At 40.4% G+C, this 26,925-nt stretch overlaps 1 protein-coding gene across 1 annotated transcript in view; it reads left to right on the top strand.

Annotated features, from left to right (window-relative positions):
• The first annotated feature begins 858 nt into the window (after nt 1–858).
• Nucleotides 859–26,925, top strand: part of LOC121652020 (teashirt homolog 2) — a 44,155-nt gene continuing 18,088 nt past the window's right edge. Inside the window, exon 1 of the mRNA XM_042004545.1 lies at nt 859–1,611. Within this exon, the coding sequence (XP_041860479.1) occupies nt 1,572–1,611 (40 nt within the window). The 5' untranslated portion in view covers nt 859–1,571. The remainder of the gene's footprint in view (nt 1,612–26,925) is intronic.

The following is a 26,925-nucleotide window of genomic DNA, read 5'->3' as shown; positions in this document are numbered from 1 at the left end:
TTTAGTAGTTTAAGTATTATTTTAATTACATTTTTAATAAATTATGATAAGTTAAAACGTATTATCAGTCTTTTTTATGAGAAATAAAATTATATTTACTTATAAAAAAGGGAAATTGTATGTATTTTCACAGTTACAGTTTTTTCATGCTGCTATACATTAAACATATTCTGTAATCTTATAACAACCAAAACTATATATGACAGATTTTCTTTTTTATTTATTTATTTATTTTTTACAGTGCATTGTGTTGTTTCCAGCATCCCGAAACCTCGGACAAAGACTGCAGACAGAGTGGTAGGTGTAAAGGTGGAGGGTTATGATGCTTGTTGATAACAGGTGGTGTAACCCTGTTATTGAGGAAATACTTTGTACCCGAATCCTGAATTTTAGTCCATTATTTTAATCCTTTATTATTATTATTTTACAAAGCTGTCTAAAAAATGTGGTAATGCCTTTATCGCCTCCAGATTAGGCTGATGTTTTCTTTAGACCTTGAATGCTTGTTTCTCCGTTAGTCCAGAGAGCTGCAGGTCACATGACCACATTGCTCCAGTTCCAGTTTACACTGCTCCAATGTTTTCAGATTTATTATACGATTTCACTTTAAAAGTTTTAAGTGGTACAGTTATTAACCAAGCTGGTTCAAATACCCCAACAGATCAGAGACCATCCAGCCGGATGCAGCTGCACTTATCTGAATTCATCACTCAGGTTTCTTTAAAGGTTTACTCCAATTACCAATCCTCCAGACTGAAGCGACTTAAACACTTCGTGGTCTGTTTCAGTCCTAAGGTTATGGAGAAGTGAGTCAACTGATTTGGAATCAGCTGTGAAAACTTGTCTCTGTATCCTGATGATCACATTGAAACAGTTTTCATGAAGAAGCGCGCGGCAGCTTCATTCATACCAAACTTGTCCTAAATCCAGCGAGCAAAGCGGAAGTAGTTGGAAATGTATGAAAAACAACAAGAAAAGCTGCCTGAAAAGGCGTCGTGTGTGTGTGTGTATGTGTGTGTGTTTTCTCTGGCCTCTGTTCCTTTAATAAACTCATGGTTATCTAGTGTAACAAATGTCTCGCTGCCATCATCAAGTCCAGGCGAGGAGGGAGGAGTTTTTAATGTTCAGTTTGTTCTGTGGATCGATGTCTGCTGGCATCGCCTGCTGCACCGTGCGTAACAAGCCGAACCAGAACCACACGCTTTTTACGCGCATTTAATCCACCGAAAAGTGCGCGCGGACTGACTGACACACGTCGATCAACCTCTGCGGCGCTGATGGACAAAAACGGATGGTGAGAAGAGACGATCCGCAGCCCGGAGGAGGAAGAAGAGGAGGAGGAAGGTGAAAGAAGAGAAGGAAGAAGCCCGATTTGACATCTGTTTGTGGCTTTCAGCTCGATTCCTTCCTGGATTTTTTTTATATCCCGGGAGAGACCAAACAAGTCGAAGAGCCGAGATAAAGACTCACACACTCAGTGTGTGTATTCATGGACTATCGTAGACCGCATTCAGATTTCACCTGGGTGGTTCTGGTGGTTCTGTGGTGAACTGAAGAGACAGAAAGAGAAAATGCCGCGGAGGAAACAGCAGGCACCCAAACGGGCTGCGGGTAAGAAACAAAAACCTGCTGGTGTGTGTGTGTGTGTGTTTGAGAGAGAGAGACGTGTGGATTATTTTAGGTGGGATTCTGTGAGAACGCCGTGTTTCTCTTTCAAAGTTTTATCCTGCGGGACCCCCGAACAGATACGATAAGACCCCTGTCTTTAGAGTCCCGCGCAACCCCATTTTTATCCTGGATTTAGTTATATAACTGGAAATGTCCTGGATGAAAATATGGATGAAGAAAACCATGCTTCTGTTTTACAACTAATTCACATTTTTCTCGGGACCTTCCAAAACCCACCTGAGGGACCCCTAACAGGGTCCTCACAACCCAGTTTTGGGCTTAAGTCGCTCCAAAAAGTCTCATGTTGAAAGCGAGTTGCTGCATGGCAGGTTGGAAATGAATGAGACTAATAAGTAAGAAAAAAGAAAGCAGGCAACAAAGCTGTAGTTCTCACTCAGTAATCATTTAACTTGTTACAAGGTATTTATTCACTGACTGATCAGAAAGTTTTTAAGGAAAAGATGAAGACAAAAGACAAAAAAGAAAAAAAACCTGTGTGTTAGGTTTGAGCCACATGAAGTGAAAGATGTGCTGCTGCTGTATCTGTAGCAGATGAACTCTGGATGAACTCCTCATAATCTTATGGACAAATGGAGAATGGGTTTCACACACACTCAAACCACGCTGTCGGCAAGGAAAGATCGGGGGGCACAAACATCTCCACAACACCCACATTTGACTTTTTGTGCAGGATAGGTTGATCTGCAAACGTCTGAATCTGTGGAAGTAAAACATTTAAAACCAGATCTTCAGGGAGGCCCACGTTCATCACACCATGGATCTCAGGACCCCCCCCCCCCAACATACACACACACACACACACACACACAAGGTAGCACCACCTTTTGCCCCAACCAAAGCACATCTCCAGTGATGATGAATCTGCTGGCTTAGACGTGTTCAGATGATCAGGAGTATTTCTTCAGGATGTAATTACTGGCTTGGGGTGTGTTGAGAAGTTATCAGTCTTTATTACGGCTGCGGATGTAGCAACCAGATGGCGATTGTTCTCTGCCAATAATAGCGTCTCTTTATACCCGCTTAAGATACTGAGACCCTTATCTGCCTGCCACACTCTCAGTTTCCACGCACACGCAGATGCTCATTGCCATACAGTCCCACAATAAATATTTTTTCCCACATTTCAGCCTCCAGAAGGCCCCCTCCGTTCTTTGTTTTTTTCTTAGAAACAATGGCCCCGGTTTTATTAGAAGTTTTGAGAAGATGCCTAAGTGATCCGTTTACACGCTCTCAGCTGCCTCGCCTGTACTCTGCTAAATGTGTCAGCCCTACAGAGAAATAAGCCTTCCAGAAGAGTTTCTTCATTGTTGAGGTAATTGTCTCCTCTTTGACAGGCACATTCATCAGTGGCTTAATGGTCAATCAAAAGTTGGCAGGCAGAGTGTTTTCATTCTTTCCTATCCACTACATTAGGAATACTTAATCAAAATGTCTCCCGGTAATGGCTGTGAAGAGTTCATGACTGACTGATCCGTTGTCTGTGCCGATAGAAAATTAACAGCTTGGCACTGGAGAGATGTGGGCCTGCAGATAAACAAATTGTGCATTAATATTTCATCTTCAAGACCTGCGATGTGCTATCAAGCGGTGGAATATTCCTGGGCTGTGTTGTCATTTTTCTCCTTTTTTTTTCTCTCCTCCTGTATTCTTGAAGGCTCTTTGCAGCTGTAACTCATTTCACTTGATGACTTTACTGGGGTTACAGAGAGTGACGACAAATTGATTACCTGGCAGAGCAAGAATGGAGCGAAGAGAGGCGCAGGCTGACAGTCATGTTATAATAATATGTTTAATGATGTGTGGAGGGGGAACAAGGAGAGATGCAAAGGAATAGGTTTCATTTTTGTGGCGCTCTTAAAGATGCAGTATCCCTCTTGGTGGAAATTATGTTTTGCAAGGTGTTGTTAAAAGAAAGAAAAAACAAAGAAAGGAAAGAAAAGCAATTCCCAGCTCCGACATTTATTCACAGGATTCTGCAGCCGTGCTCTCCTGTAGGAATTGTTATATTAGCAGGCATATTTGTTAACGTGAACCACACCGGTAAAGGCCAGTTGTCTCTGATTTACTTCCTTTCCAAACATGCTCTGTATGGTAATTTAAAATGCCAATTACTCACCGGTCCAGAATAGGATGCACTAAACCTTTGCTTTATTACTGAGAAGCATCACAAAGCCAGAGGCTATCAGGCTACAGACTCCAGGACTGAATTTGTGTATCAGGTTTATATATGGTGTAAACACCAAGCCCTATAAGTGCAGGGGATGCATTTTTGAGTGAAGGGAGCCATATGTTATGCAGTGGCCGTGGGAGTATTCCTCTCACTGTTCTCTTTTTCCTTTTACAATAGCTCTATGCTTCAAACCGTTAGCCCAATTTGCTGTTAACAAGATAAATTGGAGAACAGACAAAGGCATTAAGTGTTGCAGTGCCAGCTAGTGACTGACAGCAGCTTGTGGGAATTGGCCAACAGAAATTCCTCCTAAGTGGTTTGTTCAGAAAACATCCTACGATCAAGGCAGATGTTGTTTATCCAGTTTAGGTGGAAAAGAGAAGTCCTCTCTGAATGACAAAAATGAAGAAAAAAGATTTTTCTTGTAAACAGCGGATCAACTCCCTTCTTTCTGTTTTCAGCCCTTTCGGTTGAAGTGTTTGTAGCAGCAGCTTTTTTTTCTCTGAGATTTGCTCCCATTTATTTTACCAGTGATGAACCGAGGCTCTCTGGGCCAAAACCTGAAGCAATGTAGGATCTTTGGTCCCTTTTTAGTCATTTTAAACCTTCTTCTGCTGTTTCATCCTTTTTTCCAGGTTTTGTGCTTCAGTCAAAAGAAGCAGGAATACCTTCTTCCTGCGTTTGGGAAGCATCTGGAGTTGTTTTGTATGGCGATTCTGCAGCTTCACTGAAAAGCTGCACTTAACAACAAATAATGTATGTGAGTTAGTGAGCGCCAGACTGAGAAAAGTGATCATTAGCAGTCATTAAATGTGTGTAATTTCTCTGAATTCATGTCAGCAAAGCGAATATTTGGTTTTGATCAAATCCAGCCTTGAAAATTTAGTTAGCTCGAGAGCACACCAAACTTCCACTTTGTTGCAAAGCTTGCAGCTTTCCAACATGCAAACGCTCCCCATAGAGACACCCTTAATAACTTTCTGCTCATCAGCTATTTTTTTTCTCTGTCTACAGTCAGGAAAAAAAGAGTCCTGTCAAGTCAGATGGTTTTGGTGTGATCTCTGGGCATTTCATCATGCATGCTAGTTACAGTAGGAAAGTGACAGGTTTAGATAGCTGGTATTTTGTGAAAGCTTTTGTTTGCATGAGGGGGAGACAGGGTGGTGCGCTGTCTAGGCGATAAGAACGGAGACTGGTGTGCCCTCCAGCGCACTGATCTCGTTCCTCAGCGCTGCGCTCTCCTGTGTGGAAAAAACAGCCTGTTATGATGGGTCTCAAGGCAAGTGCACCTCTCTGCAGCGACTGCTCGTTCACCTCGCCTTCCCTCTGAGACCTGCACTAGTTTCCAGGCAAATGACACAATTTGATATGCCGTTGGGGTGATTCATGTGGATAATGTTTCCATGTGATCATCACTGCAGAAAAGAAACTATTTCTTGTTAGGCTTTTTTTTTTTTTTTTTAACTCATTAAGTCTGACAATAGCTAGAATATTGGGAGAGTTTATTGCAAGGAGGGTAAAACTCATTATTTCTGCTAGTACAAAAGAAATGATGGTATTTTGTCCAGGTCCCTGCAGAGACGGTGGTTTACAGAGGAAAATAGGGAGACTTTATAGCTCAGATTGTTCATTTATGTGGATTTAGAGGATAAGAATTCAGAACAGGCTTACAGTTAATACAGTAGCACCATGGACTTCTGCTGGTGTCTAAAGACAGCAAGAAATAATCTGCGTCCATTCAAAGACACCATGATTTAAGTGAAGACATCCATCTTGTAGTAGTTGACCTACATGTGTAGTCAGTCAGAGGGCGTACATGTTGGCCAGATGGTTTGAAGGTTCTCAGAAACAATTACAGCCGGATCAGGTTAACCTAACCGCAGATGCTTCTGAAAGAGGTTACCATATCATGTTTAGTTTTTTTTTTTTTCAAAGGGGCTCTTTGCATCTTTAAAAATGAGTTTGCTCTGATTTCAGATGAGGAAGAACACAGGTGAGCTTAATTCAAAGGCAACGTGGCAGAAAATGAAGACATTAGTAAAAATACGAAAGACAAAATTATGATTTCAGTTTTCACCAAATGTTACACACACACACACACACACACACACACACACACACACACACACACACACATATATATATGTGTGTGTGTGTGTAATGAAGCTGAAGTTGAATGTGGAGTAATGAAAGAATGTGACATTTCACTTCAGTATATGAAAGGCTAAAGACAGAGAAAACATTAATCTTAAGTTATCCGCGGTGTACCTGATTTGCTTCTTATCAAATCCTTAATGAGCTTCAATTAAGATTTATTATGCAAATTAACCCTCAGCTGCTGCAGACTGCAGGAGCAGCAGCTATGACAATATTGTGCTAATGGTGTGATCTGTAACAATTACAAAGGTAAACTGTCTTCACACTGCATGCTCTGTGAGTTTCCGGCAGGTCAGCACACTAAATCAGGAGATTAGGAAAATTAGTTTTTAAGTCTTTGTTGAGGTGAATTTAAAAAAGCAAAAAATATTAAAGCTGTTGTTGTATATTATGAATAATTACTGGCTAACTTAGAGACTGAAGATAGTTTCTTCAGTAACAGTAAAAAGCACCTTGCATTGTAAATAAATCTGAGATTATAAGCTGCCGACCAGTTTTAGTTTTCTGATCGCCATGGTTACTGCAGATGATGAGGTTATGACCAGAGGAAGTGCTGCAGCGTATGAAGTTGTGAACCTTGCACCTTTTGTAACTTCATTTAGCGCACGGCTGATGGCTTCTTGACAGCTTTATAGCCGACATGCTTTATGAGTCGTCATGCAGTACAATTACATCCAACCTAATTTGATGAATCAAGTCAATGTTCCAACGGCTCCCTTCACCTCTCCAGCCTGCGATCGTCCGTCTCTCATCGGGGGTCAAACAGAGGCTTTCACACTTTGTTCAGTTCAGTCATACTGTGGCAGAAAACAGCGTCTCCAGCTCACCGCTCGTCTTACTTCCCACCAGTGTTTGTCTTTGGTAAACACACGGTCCACATGAATGAGCTCATCACAAACCATCTCAGTGTCAGATCATTCTCCTCTTTCTGCTCTTTGTTTAGGATCATCACACAAAACACAGAATTAGAACAAGATCACGCTTGAAGATCAGTTTATAATAAACTGCATGTAAACACAGTAAAAGGATATTACAGCACAAGCTGCATCCTGTTTGGTTTGTACTCTCTGGGCTACTGTAGAAATATAATTGGGAAATATGATGGCGAGGCATCAATGTAATGAAAACAATTACTTTATTTTCAACAGTAACATAAAAACTGTAGGGCTTCAAAAAGACAGATTTATCTAGGTATAGAAATAATGATCTAAACACAATAATAATAATAATAATAATAATAATAATAATAATAATACACATTAACACACAAATAAAAACACATCAGTATTGTATTGCTGAAGCCAAAATCTGAACTTCCAGATTAGTTTTGACTGTAAAATCTAACCAGTTGGATATAAACTGCAAACCAGTTAGCAAAAAAAATAAAATAAAATAAAATAAATAAAAAAAAAAAATTTTTGTCATTAACTTTTTAACCAATTTTAGGTCATAACATGTAAGTCCTTCTGCCCTTACATGTTTGTAGGCATCTATTCATCTCCTAAATAATTTTTAAAAATGAGTCAAATTGATTTAACTAGACGTTATCAAATCTGTGTAGAATGGAGGTGATGCTTCACATGATCAGTTCAGGTTCATGTTACTGAGATTAACCAAAGAATTTAAATGTAGCAGGAACCTGGTGTGGACGTGGTCTTTGCTTAAATAACATCAGACCACCAACCTCTCTGTTACGCTGCAAGGCATGAAAGTTCACCAGCAGGGACCGGAGAGCAGTCACATGAATTATAAGTCCTTCATCTTCATCATCAGTCATCATTCTAACAGGTAAACTGCTGTTTATACACTGAAACTATGGTGAAAGGGGGATTATTTAAATTCATCTTTATTTATACTGCACAACAAAGTAATCTCAAGGTAATTTTATAGATTCAGTCCAGTTCATTGTAGTTCAGTAATAATCTAATTAAAACAAATCCACTCTATGATCCACATCAGTCCAGTTTCTAACAACTGTGTTAATATAAACCAATTCATTAAAATAATGAGCTAGCTAAGGAAGCTAACGGATGGGTTAAAATCTTCTCTTTGACTGAATCCTCCACCCTGATCTGCACCAGTACAGAGTAGACAGGAAAACCTCCACCAGAACCAGAACCAGGAAAGACAGCCATCTGTCAGGACCAGTTTGGGGTGGAGAGGACAGAAAAGAGGAGTCAACAAGCAGCATAACTCCAAGCCAGGGATACCCGCTGAGAGAGGGAAAAAGGAAAATATAATAATTATAACAACAACAACAATAATAATAATAATAATAATAATAATATCACATTATCTAGAAATATTTACTGTGTGTGTAGATGAAAAGATGTTGAAGCAGGTTAGATGCAGATGGTGCGTATTAATTTGCAGAATATATGAGTGTATGTGTGTGTGAGTGTGTGTCGGGAAGCGTCTCCTCAGGGCTGTGCCGCCTGTTTGTGTCTGCTCTATGTGCTGAGTTGGTCTGTTGAAACAGCTTAATTGATACTCATTAAACAGCAGTGACAGCTTAGGTGTCCGTGATGAATGTGGAATAATTCTGTTGTACTTACAACTTGATTAAGGAGAATCACACAACATGGCGGTGTTGCAGCCTCTGGCTCGGACTCTGAGCTCCGAGCGGCTGCTTTGCATCCTCTCTTATTGGTGTCGCTGCCTCCGAGGCCGTCCTCACGTTTATCTGAAGCAACTGTGTGTGTGTGTGTGTGTGTGTGCGTGTGTGTGTGTGTGTATGTGTGAAGTAAGCAACGTCCCAGAGTTTCGGTGATTCAGCTGAGGATTAAAAATATCTTCTGCTTCATTTGACTTTGATTTTAATAGATTGTGTGGAGAGTGGAATACCTTCCAGTAAGCTTCATCTGAGAGTGTGAATTATGAGTTTTCTGTGAGTTTATTCAGCCACAGTCTGTTTTTTTTCAGACAATAATAAAGTCAGTGGATGTCAGGCAGATGAAAAATGTGCATCTTGCAGTATTTCAGTTGGAAATTAGAGGGAATTGGAATTTGTTCAGAATTGACTGTCTTTGTAATGAGTGCATGACGAATGGTATCATTTAGAGAAGAAAATGAAAGCTCGGAAACCAAAAATATTATTCTGCGGCATTTTATATGCCATGATTTTCCATGAAGACGAACTAATTTCACTAAATACCCCATAAAATCTACTCATAATATTTTTTTTCTGCATCATCACAGCCGTGGGGTTTCCACAGTGGAGACCAGGTCAGCGGGGCATGTGGATATCACTCAGCATATCACCCTCATCAGATATCCTCTCTTTATGTTTTCTTTTCTTTGATGGCCTCGGAGAAAAAGTTGGATTAAAATCCTTATTGGCCACAGATTTAAAGGCCTGGGAAGCTTTTTGCATTTGCTGACATCTGATTAAACCGACGCTGTGCACCAGTAACATTTTGAGAACACATGAAAGAGGGGGAATTTCCACAGAGGATGGATTTACAACTTTATCCTCACATGATTAATATTACACAGGGAGGTCTTTGTACAGGAAGCAGCTTGTCTAATTATGGTCCAACTGTGTATTAACTGAGAGCAAACACCATGCTGGTAGGAACTGCACAGACACGTCACACACATGTGGGTGAGGGATGACGTCATCATCACCCAGATTTCATGATCCTAACCCACAGAAGTCAGGAAAGCAGCTGCACGGCAGGCAGATGTCTTCTGAAAACCCTGAAAAAGCCAACACTGACATGTTTTTGGTTTCCTTTTTTACCGCTTCAAGGTTCCACTTTTCTACCAAACACATAATGAGACCCTCACACTCGCTGCTCATAACTACAGTATGTCCACAGATGCAGATTCATCACCCCACTCCTTTACAAGAATTTCAGGGACTCTGTGTCCTCCCACGTTTGCCTGTTCATCATATATCTCAGCCCAGACATTCAGGAGGTTGCTGGCCAGGCCAGCCATAAGTCATGCTGTCCATCAAGACAGGGCCGAGCTCTTCCGCTTGATTTTCAGCTGTTACTTGTAAACCAGAACAGCATTTTTCAGACTAACTGAGTGACAGGGAGGCCTCTAAAAGCAAACTATGATAGTACGATCTGTTACAGTCGTATTTTATGGCTTCCAATGTGTGTGTGTGTGTGTGTGTGTGTGTCTGCGTGTGTGTGTGCGTGTGTGTGTGGACAAATCAGCCTCAGGGTGGAGGAAACTTGCATTGCACCTCAGGCAACATAGTGAAAAATGTTGTTGAGTTGCAGCTGTTTTTCATTAGTCTGATGAGGATAATCCAGGTGTGCTGATCACAGGTTTCCTGGCTGGACCAGCTCACGTCACCTCACACCTCTCTCGAGAAGATTACGCTCCTTTTTTTATCATCCAAAACTTGTTTTCAATACGTAGAGTCTGTCTTTGAAGAATAGTTTTGTGTCTTGAAGTATGCATGTGTGGGTGTGTGTGTGTGTGTTCCTCCCAAATGTCAGTGATATAGAACTAACTGTCAAAATAAGTTGTGTTCAATACAAAACTGCTCAAGGTGTCAAGGACACATTTTCCTCCCTCTCACATCCTGACAAACATTGAGTCAGCGATAATCTGTTGTATTTTCGCTGCTGGTATCTCCATGAAACACCCCCCACCCCATGGCCATTTTAGACTCGTAGAAAGTGGTCATTTTCTTCGTGTCAGGAGGAGGTCAGTGTTGTTGCAGTCAGCAAAGCCTTTCAGTCTGCCGGGAACCTGAAAGACATTTAGTCTGAGGTGGTCTCTTTGAATCATCATTTATCCAGACCTGACACACCTTGGAACACTCAACTGTCAAAACTAACCCCCCCTATTTATCCAATCTTTGTTGAAAATGTCTATTTGCATCCTTTCTGCTCTCTGCATGGCAATTTGTCCTTCTGTCAAACTAGTTCTTGTTATATTTAGCTCTTATTCAGTCTGAATATCTACCTGTCCTTCCAGCACTGTGTCAGTGACTGACATGCCATCTCTGTGCTGGGTTGTGTATCTGGGGTGAAGTCGCCTGGGGCCCACTCATCCATAAAATGTAACAGAGGTCATGCACAGATCATTGCTTTTGCCAAAGAGCCTGACTTTAACACAGACTGACCTGTGCAGGACACAGCAGTGCAGCGGCTGATCAGTGGTGGATCTAGAAAAAGCACAAGAAGAATAGCCTCCATTATCACGACCATACTGCTGCTTTCACCTGGACAAAAATCTGTGAGATTATCTCTGATTGAATCTTCCTCCTTCTCTGATCAGCTTTTACGCAAAGACAAAACAGAAATTCTGTCAGTTGGCCCTAAAACCAAAGAGAAATGTTACCTGCTAACTTGTGGGTTTTAACTCTGAGTTCACCAGTCTGGCTCTTAGTTCAGACACAGATTTAAGCTTAAAAACTTGTTAGAAAGTCATCATTATTTAATCTTAGTAATATGTAAAAATGAAATAATTCTTCACTCAAAAAGATGCTGAAAGACTGATTCATGCATTTGTTACAAACTGGCTTGATTACTGTAATAACTTTTCCATGTCTTATTCAGGGCTCTGCAACCCGACCACTAACTAGAACCATGAAAGAAAGGAGCGTGTCTTAGCTAGCCAGTTTTATCTACTCTACACTGATGTTCTGTGTCCTATTACTTCCATACAGACCTTTAAACGGACCAGGGCCGAGCCAAATGAGCAATTTTTTTTTAATGATAAACCTGAAAACTCTGTTATCATCTGTTTCTGGTTGACTAAAAGTGCTGTAAAATAGCGGGAGAACAACTAGAATCATGTCTTTGGGCTGCAGAACTCAGGACCTAAAGACGTCAGAAAAGACAAGACAAAAAAGCTCAGAACACACCTCAGCATTTAACCTTTTTAACTCGTTGTTACCATTATTATTTATGATAACTCTTGTACATGATTTTATGTTCTATTCTGAAAAACTTGGAGCTGCTTTTTTTGTATGATGGATGTTGTAAGTAAGCAAAGATTTACTCCCTTTCTGCCTTAAAACTACTGACAGAGAACTACTTCGTACAATTCCAAAGAAGTTGGGCCACTGTGTGAAATGTAAATAAAACCCAAATTCAGTGATTTCCAAATTTCATCAACTCATATTTTATTCCAATAGAACATAAACAACAAATCAGATGTTGAATCTGAGACATTTTACCATTTCAAAAAAAAAAAAAAAAAAAAAAAAGCTCATTGTGAATCTGATGGCAGCAACACATCTAGAAAAAGTTGGAACAGGAGCAACACAAGACTGGCAAAGTAACTGGAACAACTGGAAAACAACCTGAGGAGCATTTGACAATTAATTAGTTTAATTACCAACAGGTCAGTAACATGACGGTATAAAGAAGCATTTCAGAGAGGCTGAGTCTCTCAGATGTAAAGATGGACAGAGGTTCACCAATCTGAGACATTATCTGAGGAACTGTGTTTAAAAATTGTGGAACACTTTAAGATAAATGTACCTCAACATAAAATTGTGAAGATTTTGAAGATCCCACCATCTACAGTGTATAATATCATCAAAGATTAGGAGAATCAGGAGGAATCTCTGTGTGCATGGGAAAAGGCTAAAGGTCAAACTCAGTTCTGGTGATCTTCAGGCCCTCAGTTGGTATGTTGCTGCCATCAGATTCTAAATGAGCTCATATTTTCCATTAAATGGTGAAATGTCTCAGGTTTAACATCTTATATGTTGTTTATGTTCTATTGGGAAATATGAGTTGATGAGATTTGGAAGTCATTGCATTATGCTTTATTTACATTTTTCATTTATTTACACAACATCACAACTTTCTTGGAATTGGGTTTGTATAATATTTACTTCCTTTTTTGGATTGATATTCATTACATAATAAAAATGATAAGATGGAAGAAATTTTAAAAGCTGACTTGTGGTACTAACCTGAGCACTTTTCAAAATGCATTTTTGCATAAATGAATAATTTAAATATCTCTATATGTGAAAAACATGCCCTGTATTTAAGATTAATAGTCACATCACTGTGATTGCATGTATAAGTATTTAAAGGTGACTGCTTTATAAATGTCTGCAGATGGTATTAAATGACAAGCAAAGTAAGTTAAGTAATTAACTCATCAAAGCTGAAGATATCAGCTGTCATCTGAAAAATCCTGCTAACAGCTCTCAGCGTGCCTTTTAGCTACTGAGCTAACATTAGCTAATATTGTCATAGCACAGTAGTAGAGGATATATTGCTCATGTTAAATCTAAAAGTATATCTCCAGATTACACTATGCTATAGCATCAGATTGAACTACATCTGCAGATTAAACTACATGGCTGATGCCGATTTCAATATTTGGGAAAAATTCCAATAACTGAAAAATTGGCCAATTAAAAAAATTATACGCATGAATGAAATAACTTTTAATTACATCTTAAGCATTTAATAGTCACAAATATTCTGGAACTCGTGGAACTCCAGAACAACACAGTGAGTTGCTGTTACAGCCTGAATCAAGCTCTAGTATTTTCTGAAAAAGTAAAACTAAAAGTGACATGACATCATGGCAGTTGCTGAAGACCAAGAGTAATCTTCATTATTTTAACTTTTTCCTCCTCTCTGCTTCACATCGCTCCTCCTAAATGTGTCTCAACATGCAGCTAATGGCAAGATGAACAATTGTTCTGTACTCTTAAATTTTTTGTACACTTAGGTTATTTCTGAAGTTACTGCTTTTAAGCTGTTAGCTAATGCTCTGCTAGGTTGGCATAACCACAACGTAAATAAAAAAAACATGACTGAAGCAACGAAGCACGTATCACTATCATACATGGCAAAAAGAGTTAAACTGAAACTGGAGATAGGTTGAGTAGGGTCGTCACAATGCTAAAATTTCAAACTCTATATCAATACCCAGGAAAATATTTGATACTCTATGCCATTTTCGATACCACAGGGATTTAAAAAAATGACAAATACTTAAAGGCATAAAAAATATTTTTATTAACATGAAAAACTTTACAATCTCAAGATGGAAAATACTTTCTTAACTGAATCGCAGATGCTAGTTAAATGAATGTAAATAAATAACACAATTCGAAAATATTTTAAGGTTGTCTGAGGTATTATTCTTTAAATGTGCAAATTAATCAAAAATCTAGAACTATCAATAGTAAAAAATGTGCAAACACTTGTCTGCGGTAGTGCAAAAAGAAACTTGTTTTCCGAGGTCATGTAAAGTGCAAGAACAAAAATAGCAACAATGACAACATTTTCGGTAGTCTGAGGTAGTACAGCACACAAAAGAAACAACAATTAGAACAATATTTTGAGGTAAACTATATCAGTAGACACCAACCAGTTAAAGTGAACATAACAGAACTGAAATGCTGTATTCTTAGCTACACTTAAAAAAAAAAAAAAAAAAAAAAAAAAAACTTATGAAGGCACACAAGAGTTGAAAAAGTACACTTTATAAATGACTGTTTAAGTGTCAGTCTCACTGGCCTGAATTTTCTTCGCTGTTCGAAGATTTCTTTCAATAAAAACAGGTTTCTCCACTTTGTAAATAGGAACCTGATCCTCAGATGTATTCTGCCACTGCCCTGTTCAGTCACACAGCTTTTGGTGACTTGGGGTCATATTTTCTTTGTTTTTAAAACAGAAGTGGCAGAGTTGGCTGTGCATGCTTCTTCTGTTTACTGGTTGCAGGTCGCATTTTCTCTGCTTCACTCTGCAACTTTAAGAGAAAACAACATATTTGAATAATGTTAGCTAGCTAAAAACTGCTAGCCACAGCTAATGCCAAATAACAAAACAACCACCATTAATCGAGCAGCAAGCTAAATGCAGCTAACGTGGCCTAGTAGCGTGCTAGCCACAGCTAATCACAAAACCAAACATTACTACCAGCCGCTCTAACATCAGTAATATGTTTAATGTATAAAGCTGAATGATGAACGGGAGCTTTAAGTTACTAACCTGTCGGAATTCCTCATGAAGGACAGGGTGTCGATCCTTCAGATGTTTGGCCAAGTTTGTTGTGCTGCTCGACTTTGTGGCCACCGCTTTTAAAACACTGTTTGCACACAGGCTTGTCGAGGTCTCTTGGTTTCCCCTCTTCGTTTGCCTGGTATGCAAAATACTTCCAAGCAAGGCTTTTGCCTTTTTAATTTTTGATCAGGATTGTCTGGTCTGGCCCTCCTGCAGGCACATTGGCCATATTGTAAAAGTAGAAATAAAAAGGTCGAGGTGTGGGCTCGCTACCTGCCTGGCCAGCCTGCTGCACTGAAATGTGGAGTGTGCGCTCGACGGGCACTGTGGGTGCATGCACTGTAGTATCGATACCATGGCAAATTAGTTTTATATCCAGAGACGACGTTTGAGTATCGATACTTTTCGGAGTATCGATATTTTTGACAACCCTAGAGTTGAGTCATTCTTAATTTCACGACATAGTTATAAACATACCTGTCGTCAAGCTCCATTCTGCCTGCCCCTGTAGTGCTGCCTGGCTGTAGCTACTGCTGTAGTTACTGACAGCGGTGTGGACTGAGGATTGAATGGAGTCAGAGCTCCTTCTAGTGGACAAATGACGTAACAACATCACTCAGCTCGACTCCTGATGAACATATCAGCATTTAATCGGCTAAACCCCAGGCGATTATGATTATTTTAAAAAGGGCTATAATCAGCCTGCCAACCAACCTATCAATTGTTCAGTCTCTTATCTTCAGATTAAATCTGCTTCTCAAAATGAAAATACCGCTCCAGATTCAAGTACAGCTCCAAATTAAGCTATGGCTCCAGATAAAACTGCATGGAGTTCTTCAGATTTCATCTCTGTCTCAAAAAGAAAGTTATGACCGTTGATGTTTGCCTCTCTGTATGCTGAGACATTGTGACACAAAACATTTTGTAACTCTACAAAGACTAAACAAAGCTTAGTCCTGGACACGTGACATCAACTCAGCTCGCTGAATAGGAGCTTGGCCCCTACAACGATCTGAAATATTTACCTTGAAATTACATACTTCCATCTTTTGGAATGTGGTTTTTCTTTATCTTCAAAGCTGCTGCTTGTGCTTTCCTGTTGGGAATCCTGCTATAATCCCTAACCAGGCACCCCCCTCTCCCTCAGCGAATTAGTTCTTTTGGTGGGGCTCAATGTTGATCTTGGGCTCTTAGCGCAGTGAGTGTAACCAGTTTTGCAGCAGAGTATGTTACAGATTATCTCTGTATTCTGAGATCTCCGGTGTATTTTACATCATCCAGGTCAATCACCCCGTTATAAAGAAATCCAGTGTAACTCAACTCCCTTTATTCAGACCTGATCATCATCTTAGGTTCAGTCTGGTTTGGGTTTTGAAGACACTATCAAGGTTCTTGAGCTGCTCATGTGTTCACATCTCCTTTTTTTAGTCTTTTGTTGTTGCTTGTGTTGTGTTTGCATGTGTTTCCTACATGCTCTGTGGCAGCCCTCACACCCTGGCAACGGCCCAGCTGAAAAGTTCCGGTACTGTCCAGACGCATCCTTTAGGGACCTCATCAGCCCCTGAATTTCCTTTCCCTCACGCCTGAGGGCATCCATATTCATTTCCTCCTCTGATTTGGGGAAAATGATGAAAGGCTGGCTTTTTTCCCATCTCTTATTTCCTGCCAAGGTTGCCTGCATTTCAATGCAACGTAAATCTGCAAAGACCTGCAAACACACTCCCATTTGGACACCACCAGGGCCCTGTTTTGTATCATGCCATGTTAAAATAAAGAGAGGCTCAGTGGGGTTATTGGTGGAATAACACAACACTCTATTATTTTTTAAGGTGGATTATTGTATAAACGTCATTGTTAGAGAAGCCAGTTTTAACTGTAGTCTGTTTTTACCTCCTGCAGAGTATTTCCTCTGCCCCTCAATATGTCTGCTTCTCATAAAATAAATACTCATCCACTGTCAGGTTATGAAGGCTTGATGATATTATGAAGCTGCACTGGTTTGAAATAAACCTGTGATTACACTGGTGGGTGGGTATTTACTCTTACCGGAGACGGGAAATGAATGTTAATGAAAATAACAGTCACGTACAGCAATAACCCAACTCTGTAATTATTGGCATGCTTTGATGATGCCTTATATTCTCGACACACACATTTGCCTACTTAGCTAAATCTCAGGTAGCCGATTAGCTCTGCTAGCGGGATCATGCCCGCTGCCATGCACAGCAGCGTTCAGGGTGGGGACAGTTGGCCCAATGAAGGAGCGTGTGCTTTGTTGCTGAGACAACACTGAACACGCATGTACACAAAGGAAATTTTCCTTTCCACCTTCACATGCTGGGATACACTCCTGCCCAGCAGAGACTTTATGGACTCATCACACACTGATGGACTTCATATTTCCACCTGTGATTCGCACCGTCTCCAGAATTACTTCAACTTCAAATAATAAGTGGGAAGTTTGTGAATAAAACACAGGAAATCCTCTGTTTTCACAGCAGTGAATTATTTATCCCTGGAAGCTGATGTGGAGGATTATCAGTCATCTCAGATATCTGAAAACAGTGTGAAGGGGCAGCTTAGCATCAGATTGTCTCACGTTGTCACTCTGACTGCTCAATCTCAAAGTTTTCAAAAATCAATTTGCAGAGCTCAGAATTGAGTCAGTATTGTTTGGTTCCAGATCTGGACCACACTTGATAACAGAATTATCCCTCTGTGCTATAAAATTGTGGCTACTAATGAAACTGTCTGTCATCTGACGTCTGCAAGATGCAAACTAGCCCATGGCTGTGGGTGTCTGATAGACTTTGTGTTCTCTTATATACAGCTTAGATTAACGGGTGGGCACATATCACTCTGACCCAAACACACTTTTCCTGCTGACTCGTGCAGTAAAGTAGTTTGTATACAGCAGCCAGTGCCTTTCAAAGCACGAGTGCAGGTTACATTTTGGTTTGTGTCGTGGCCTCCATGCATTTATATAATCTAGTTTGTGAAAATGTGTCTAGTTGATGTAGCTGCAGAGGATAACTATTAGAGCTGTAACAGCTGAATTCATCTCTATGTAAAGTTTAAAGTCTGAACACCTTTTCTTTAGATAAGTAAGATTATGGACTCTGCAGGTCAAGTTGTGAAGGAACTTTGTGTTAGGCCATCTGGAAAATACAAGTTTTAAAGACAATGAGTAAAACATGAGCTCAACATGGGACACAGTTCAGCTAATTGTAAACAGCTGCAGGTGATATCACCCTTCAGACTAAAGGGAAAGGGGCAAGAAGTCCCAGCGAAAAACTAGCATCTGTCCCACTCAGGAAAATATAAGACTTTCAATTTAACGATAAATGATACCAATTTACTCTGTCCTCAAAGACCAAATTTTTTTTTTTTTTTTTATTATTATTTTTGTGAACAGTCATGTGTTTGCATTGCGACATCCTACAGGCATAAAAAAAACCCTTTGAAAAGCTCATTATCATCAGATGGATGTCAGATCCTGCTAAGTGTTTGCACATGACAAACATCTAACATGGCTAATTGCAGATAAGTGACAGGATGAAATGTGTTTTTAGTCTAAGATGGTGCAAAAGCAGCATCATGTTTCTGTGTTGTGGTATGGTAGCGATAAAGTCGGCTGAGGTTTTTGCAAATTTAGCAAAAGTTTTTTTTTTTTTTTTTTGGTATGCATTGTTTGTGTTTGCCCATCTTAACAACCGTTGGCAAAGACAGAGCTGAGTTAGTGGCGACATCTGCAGCTGATGGGAAAGAGCTCAGACTGCTTTTAGAGAAAAAAGATGGTTTCGTGTGTGTCTGGGTCATAAAAAGACTACGTTTAGGTTTGTGTATGTGGTGTTTCACACAGTGTTTTTGTGTGCGTACTGTTGCTGTGCAGTAGTGTGACTGGGCACCATCTTGTGTCCTGAGCAGCAGCAGCAGGCACAGCAGCTGCCTGCAGTGGGCCGGTCTGTCTCATTTTGGGGCCTCTGAGTTATTGACCCTCCTTGATAAACCCTTCTGGATGACGCCAGCGTAATTCAGCCTAAAAGTTTGTTCTGTCACCGGGATGAGCCGACTGTCTTCACTGAATATATGGCTGCAATTTTCGAAATAGGTTTATAGCAATTCTTAAGAGAGGAGGGCGAGATAGCGATATTACTGACTTTATCACTGCAGCTCAGCAGCTTGGAGCACCTCTCTGTATCTCTATTCCTCCTCTGTGGCGTATCCCACAGCAGAGGTACTGCAGAAAGTCCAGGTCCTGAATGAGGACAGGGAGACGTCACATCCCAGTGATGCTTCATTAACCTCCTACATGTTTTTACATTTCCATCAGCTGCATTCGGCTTGTTGCATTGTTTTGTGCGCCTTTTTTAACTTTGGAAGGCAAGAGGTGGAATAAAATAATTGTAATTAACTTGAAATGAGATGAGTATTTGAAAGTTGGTGAGTGTGTGTGTGTGTGTGTGTGTCAGGGGGGAGGGGTTGCTTTATTTTTATTTTTTTTATTAAAATACATGTCAAATCTCAAGCCTTTTAATCCCAGTCAGCATCCAGACATGATGTTTTCAGGACAGCCTCAGTTGTCAGATTATGAGGCTAAATTGATCAGCGGTGACCAAGCCTTTTCTCGTCCTCACATCATTCTCTCAAGTCTTGGCTTTCAGGAGAAAAATTATTGACATTGAAACAAACAAACTATTTACATATTTTCACTTTTTCCTCCAGATGTTTTTGCTATTTACAGTTATTTATGTTACTATTTACCTACTATCCTCACAAAACCAACTTTAACTCAGCTGGATTTTGGTGCCACTGTTCTTAAAAAATGTCACTTTGGCTTTATTCCAGCCATAGAGGAGCATTATTTTTGTTCTTTTTTGGACACACGCAGAACCTTCTGCTCATATGTCACCATCAATTTAAGCTCTCTTTAAATTAAAGAAAGCTCTCTTTCTTTAAGTTTGACAGGAAGTGGCTTCATCATCATTTCCAGTTCAAAATAAAAGTCTCTTAGCAACATAGTAGTGATCTTGATCTTTTTTTATAATAAAAATGTGATAAATAATGGCATTATAGTCATTGTATTTTTACTATATACAGTCTCTGAATAAACACTACATTTTGCGGCTGGATTGTAAACCTCCTGGGTGGGATGTAAATGTTTATAAAACATCCGTAGAGCACCTGACCATTCCTGAGAAACTCCTGATGATATAAGTGATAGCGCTCAGTGCTGGTCAACTAGAGACATTTTAGTGGTTAACAACAAATTACGGGTTATTCATTTTATGCAACTTTTACTTTTAATGTGGGAGCTCAGTAATAAATTACCCAGTACTTTATTTAATTTTATTCACTTAGTTAATCAAAAATTCAGATAACACATAAAAGGTTTCTAATGATTTAGTTTAAAAAAAATAAAAAACTATAATGTCATGTCCATTTTCCAATCATACAAACTAAAACGAAATAAAAACATAATTTCATGACAACCTTGACGATCACTACCTCCAAAGCTCCTCGTGTGAGGAAACCAGTTCTACGAACTCAAATCATTCCAGTTAATTAAACTCACTCACTCAGCTTAACAAAAGCCAGTTTACCATTTTTCCTTAAGAAAATCCAAATTTTACAGTGCAGATTTATAATGTACTCTGAATTAGTATTCATGTGCAGTTTCTTATGTCGCTATAAAGGTCTCACTTTCCTGCCTCGCTCCTCAGGTAATATCTGATGAGTATTTTAAGGCCTTTTTCAGTGTGATGCTTGAAACGAGTGAAACTGGAGCACAGTGACTGGAACTTAATGAGACCTGTTTAACAGCAGGAAAATAATGACTCATTCTGTGTATAAACTGCACCTTTAATCCCATAATATTTCCATTTCTATATTTCATATGTGTAATCTGAACGGCTCATTGTTGAAATCTTTTCTTTTTGGGTTGCAGAATGTGGACCTGTAAGAATCCCTGCGCAGTATGGTGAAAGCCATAAATTGATTTTGACCCAGCCTTTGAACAAAAGGAACACTGTTGCATTGCCATCCACAGCTGATGCCACTCCTTCTTTGGCTCACACTGAATACACTCCTTTAATCGTGAGATGGGTGGTAGCTGGCTGGAAGGAAAAAAGGAAGTGCTGTATTTAGTCAGTTGAAGAGAGGTGGGCAAAGCAAGGATGGGCTTTCTATGACTGGCACCGATCAATCACTCTGTGAGGGGAAGTTCATAAAGCATGCTATGGTTTATTAAAGGGCTGAAAAGATTTCTGCGGGGCCTCGGCTTCCCAGAAGCCCAGGGAAGGAGGAGGATCCAGGGCATTGCCGGTAGTTAGAGGCTAACCATGAAGCAATCAAGGTGTTTACTCTGAGCTGGCTCTGATGATGAGATCTGGGTGTGAACTGAAAATTTGTCTTTGGAAAGCAGTTAAAGATGACACTGCCTGTTGGATGAAACAGAGACTGTTCATGAGACATAGAAAATGCACCGTTTCACAACTTGTGACCTCTGCGTTGTTTTGGCATCAGAAAATACAATCCTGATTTAATGCAAACACTCCTCGGATGAAGTCAGTAAAACAAGCTTATTGTGAGGAAATGTGAGCACGCCGAAGCCGTGGCACTTTCTCAGATAGTTTGAAAGACAAATGAGTAGCAGGGGAGTGAAAAATGCAAAGCAGATGTTTTTCTCACCGTTTTTAATGGCAGCAAGACATTACTGATGCCATTAGAGACCTTTTATAGCTTCTTTTAATCCCCTGGCCTGCCTGAGGAAAGAAACCCCTTGTGGTGCAAAGTAGCCTCTTTACTTCCCAACGACAATTTGAACCCATTTCCAGCTCGCTTCCCTAATCTGCCACAGGGCTTTACATGGCTTCCTCTGTAATTATTCAGCTCTGAAATCAAAGGTAAGGAGGCATTAAAATGCAGCTCATAGGTAAACATATGTGGCTCATCATGTTTGGATGTCTGTTGGAACAAACAGTGTCAAAATGCTTCAGCTGGTGTGAGCATTCTCTTGGTTCAGATTCTCAAACAAAGCGATCGCTGATAGTAACGATCACTTCAGGCTGATAGGTTTGCGTACGGCATGATGTATGCCGCCTGCTCCCTGCATCAGAGCCAACCTGTAAAACTCAGAGGAGCACTTAGAGGGGTCTGCTTAGGGGCTAAAAATGAGGAGGAGATGAACTATATGGCTCCATCTCACAGTCCAGCCGACAGTATATCAACAGAATCGTAGCCGCACGGTGGTGTGTGTGTGTGTGTGTGTGAACACTCTTCCCATAAATATCTCCCCCAACCCTCCCCCCTCTCACCACCCCAAAGGGGCCTCTCTGATGGTGATGGCGAAAGGATGTCGCTGTCTGGGTGATTGAGTGTTGCTGGTCCTGGCCCTGGGCACATCCCTTCGCTCTGAGCCCGAGTGGGAGGCCTGCTGCTGAGCGTTGGCCTAGAGGGGCCGGACTGGAGGGGCCGGCCTGGAGGCGTGCAGCCACACAGCAGCAGGATGTTCCTCTTCTTTGTTCCTAACTTCATTTTTTTTTTTTACATTTTTGGTTCTACAGGTATTTTTTTAAAATTTATTTATTTATTTTTTTTTTATAAAAAAAAACTGCATTCAACCATTTTAATCCCAGTCATGCAGGCATTATTTTTTAGGACAGCCTCAGTTGTCAGATTATGAGGCTCAAATTATGTAAAATGAATGTATCAATAGATAAAGCAACCTAAAGGCCGACCAGAAGAAGAAAACAGAGTTTATTACTAACAGAACTTTGTAGAAATAACACACAGATCAACAGTGACCAAGCCTTTTCTCGTCTGCACATCGTTCTCTCAAGTCTTGACTTTCAGGAGAAAAATATTGGCATTGAAACAAACACACAACAGAAACTATTTACATATTTACACTTTTTCCTCATTTATAGTTATTTATGCTACTATTTACCTGCTATCCTCACTAAACCATCTCCAACTCAGCTGTTTTTTGGTGCCACCATGGATCAAAAGTTTCTTCTTGGCTTAATTCCAGCCACAAGGTGCATTTCCATTACCCCCAGAATTGTGCCAAACCTAAATATCGTAATTAAAAAACTGGTAATGGAAACACCTAAATTTCCAAAAAAAAACTCTCAAATATTGTTAAAAAGTTTTTCAGCTCTCATGAGATGTATTTTCAGACTTGTCAATATAGAGGTATATTGCAGGGTTTAATGGAAACACTATACGGATTTACACGTCCCCCGACATGACGTCATGTGACCAGTTCATTTCAAGTAGAGATAGCGTGGTATGAGTAGATGCAGGAGGAGATGGAAATCTTTTAATTAATTAATTAATATTTAAAGAAAAAAAATCCTCCTCAAAGTGGAGTCTCGAGGGACGAGATTTAACGACAATTACGGCTTATGCAATGAACACCATTCAGTGGAAACTCCTGAAAACCACAATTACACTGTCAAAATTTTAGAAATATCACTTTTATTTTGCAAAAAACTGTAATGGAAAATGCAACCATAGAGGAGCATTATTTTTCTTCTTTCCAGACACACAGAACTTTCTGCTCACTTGTTGATTTTTGGCACCTCCTGATTGGACGTTACCATCAATTTAAGCTCTCTGATTGGTGGAAAGTTTGACAGTTAGTGGCTTCATCATCATTTCCAGGTCTAAATAGAAGTCTCTTAGTCTCTTTATGATGAAAATGTGATAAATAATGGCGTTATGGAGAAACACTACATTTTGTGGCTGGATTTTAAACCTCGTGGACAGGATATAAATGCCTGGAAAACTTCCGTAGTTCACCTAAAGGGTATACTATCCATCACAGCTTACCCCACAGAGTTACACACTACTGTTCCTTAGAAACGGTTAATGATGTTGGTGAGAGCACTCGGGGGGCACCGGAGATCTAGTGGCGTTTTAAGGGTTAACTGAGTAGATGGCAGGAAGTCTTTAATTTTTTTTTCTTTTTTATATTTTCATTTTCTAATTCCAGTACTCATCTACATGCCGCGTGCTGGATCTGTGTGTACTTAGCCTCTTTGAACTTGCCCCCCATCTCTCGAAGTCATTGTCATCGTCATCAGTCAGAAATCTGAAATAATCAAGGCGCAGTAATTAGCCTCACTTGCTGCATTATAATTGGGGGCAGAAGGAGGTTGCTCAATCTATATTTTTCCCCCTGTTTGGTAATTGCAGACTTTAATTCACCCTCTGTTTCTTTTTTTTTTTTCTTCTTTTTTTTTTATCCTCCTAAGCTTGTTCCCATAGATGCTGCTGTTATTTTAATGCCGTGGCTCTTGTGCCTTTCATCAGTCATCAGAAGCTCCAGCGTTTTCAGAGAGGAGAGAGTTCAGTTTGGAGACCCACTGTCCTTTTCCCTTTTTGGGTTTCAGCGCCGTCGGCCTCTCCACCGCCTCCACCAAGAGATCCTTGACACTGTCCAGGTCCGTCCTACTTGGCAAGAAGGGGGAGAGCTACAGAGAAAGGCAGAGTTTATTTCCTGTTCTTGTGAATCATATATCAGTACAATTCCCCTCTGTGCTGTTTGGCAACGGCGGAATGACGGGTGTCATTTATCATACGGGCTGAAAGAGGCTGTGGGAAAAGGGATTTGAATTCTTCTGGAAGTGTGTGGACTCTCCTTAGCGGTGAATCATTAAACGGAGGAGTTTTTCAACAGGGATATGAGTAACCACTGTTTCACTGGCTGCTTCAGACATCTGAAGTCTCAGAAATCAGATTTACTGTGTGAATTGTGAGGGGACATGGCATTTCACTTGTAATTGGGGATTGTGTCCTGCTGAATCCATTAAGTCACTCTTCAGTCTGGGGTTTAATGCCGATCCCCGCTCACGCTTTGCAAGAATCATATTTAAGCTAATTTGAATTTACAAATCTGATTAGTCCTGCATTTGTCGGCCTCTTGTTGTCCTGCTAAGTGACGACATTTTCATCTTCCCCATCCAGTTATTTTCCTCTCTCGCTTGTGCTGACTGATGTTTAAGGTTGGGCTTTATACACAGTTTGTGTTCCTTTGGATTTTTCTTTTCACGTGTCAGGGACGGTTACCATTTCCCACATTTTGAGCTGGGTGATCAAAGAAAACGACTTTTGATGAGACTGTCACCGGCTCCTCAGCTGCACTGGCAGAAATAAACGTGTCAAGCTTTAACTTATCCTCTGAAAACATACTCCTAACCCCTGCTGCTCTAATTGAGTGTAACTTTCAGAAACCTGTGAACACACATGCAAAGCTGAGTAGATCATAAATCAGGCTTCTATAGACAGACCCCCCCACACCCCCCCCCAACCAGAGCCTCCCCAAAGGAGCTACTGGTTTCTATAAGCTGACTGGAATAAACCGTCTCTTTATGATATTTTGGTACATTTTCTTATTCTCATCTGAAAGTTGAAGTTGACCTCAGATGAAACGTGTCAATAAGGTATGGTATGGAGGAAATGGGTTTGTTTTAGCTGTCAGCAACTGTTAGCTGTCTCTCATGTGCAGATCACAAAGTTAAATGTGCTGTCAGCAAGTCCTCAGCTAGAAATAGATGTGTTGAGGTTATCCTAAGAAGCTCTGCCACCCCCTGCTGCCCAGCAGACTGTGGATCCATCAAACAACGTGAACGCACATCATATCCGAGCGTGGAGGTGTAATGAAGCACATTTTCAGGTTCTGAGGTGTTTGAATGTGCCGTAAAACAAATCTTGGTCCTTTATGTGCAGAGCTGCGTCTGATGTTGATGTTAATCTGTGATGTTTGTCAGGATGTTGAGCTCAGAGGTCCAGAGAGCCAAGCAGAGGTAAAACTTGATGTTTTCTGACCTCTCTCAGAGGCCCAGAGTCCCAAGTCGGTATCCTGACATGTTAGCCTGCTAAAGCAGAGTGTAGATGCCCCTGAGGTAAATGAAAACATTTGGTTCTTGCCAGACCTGTTCACATCTAAGCCGGGCCACATGAGCTGGCAGGTGACACGTGTACTGAGGAGAATCGGAGACCGCAGCGGTGGCCTACTTCTTTTCTTCCACACAGGCTGTCCAGCCCACAACCCAGAAACACACATCAATTTGTTCTTGGCTCAAAGACCGACCTGCATCCAGGTGAAATTCAGACTTCTTGTTTTCCATTTCAGTGCTAAGATGCTCGTTTCTTTCTGAGGTCTCCTGCTGTTGTCTTAACTTCACAGAGCTTCGTTCAGCGGCAGCGTGCTCCTGATCATGTTCTGTCATTTTCAAAAATAAGCTTGACATCGGGTCACAATCTCATACATTAACATCTGCAACTACCAGATGAACCACGTTCAGGTCCCGTGGGGAAGTATGATTAGAATTAAAAGCAAGGCGAAAATGTTAATTAGGTAAACTACTTGAATCTGGAAACATTGTCAGTTTGAAATGTTTCTACTTTTAACCTTGCTCTTCTTTTTCTCTTACAGTTATATTTGCATCCTGCTGCAGATCACAGGGAGATGCAATCTAGATGTTTTTTTCCCTCTTAAATTCTGTGCTGGAATTAAAAAAATAGTAATTTGGCATCATATATGGTGGATGTGAGAGTGCTCTCTGGTCGAAGCCTTGTGGTGGATAACACTGCAGTTCACCGGGTTATTAAATCAGGAGGAATAACAGGCCAAGTTCTGGCCATTCCGGTGATTGATGAGCCAAGCTTTATTTGCTGAGGCGGTGTGTTTGTTCCTGTGTAATTGTCTACCAGATGGCTTAGCTAACTGTTCTTAAATGCCTTCAGACCTGCAGGGGTCTTGGGTCTTAACATTTTCCTGCTAATGACATTACGCCTGCAAACATCGCATAGTTTTTTTTCTCCACTTTTCTGATATCTAAAGTTCAGGATCAGAATGGCTTTGTGAGGCATTTATTCCTAGTTATTTCCTCTGTTTTTAATTTGCTCAGAGTGGATGTTTTTAAGTTGCTCCGTTTTGCACTCAAACCT

This window comes from Melanotaenia boesemani, chromosome 13, assembly GCF_017639745.1.
Source record: "Melanotaenia boesemani isolate fMelBoe1 chromosome 13, fMelBoe1.pri, whole genome shotgun sequence".
NCBI lineage: Eukaryota > Metazoa > Chordata > Actinopteri > Atheriniformes > Melanotaeniidae > Melanotaenia > Melanotaenia boesemani.
This window is presented reverse-complemented; position numbering and strand designations above follow the sequence as displayed.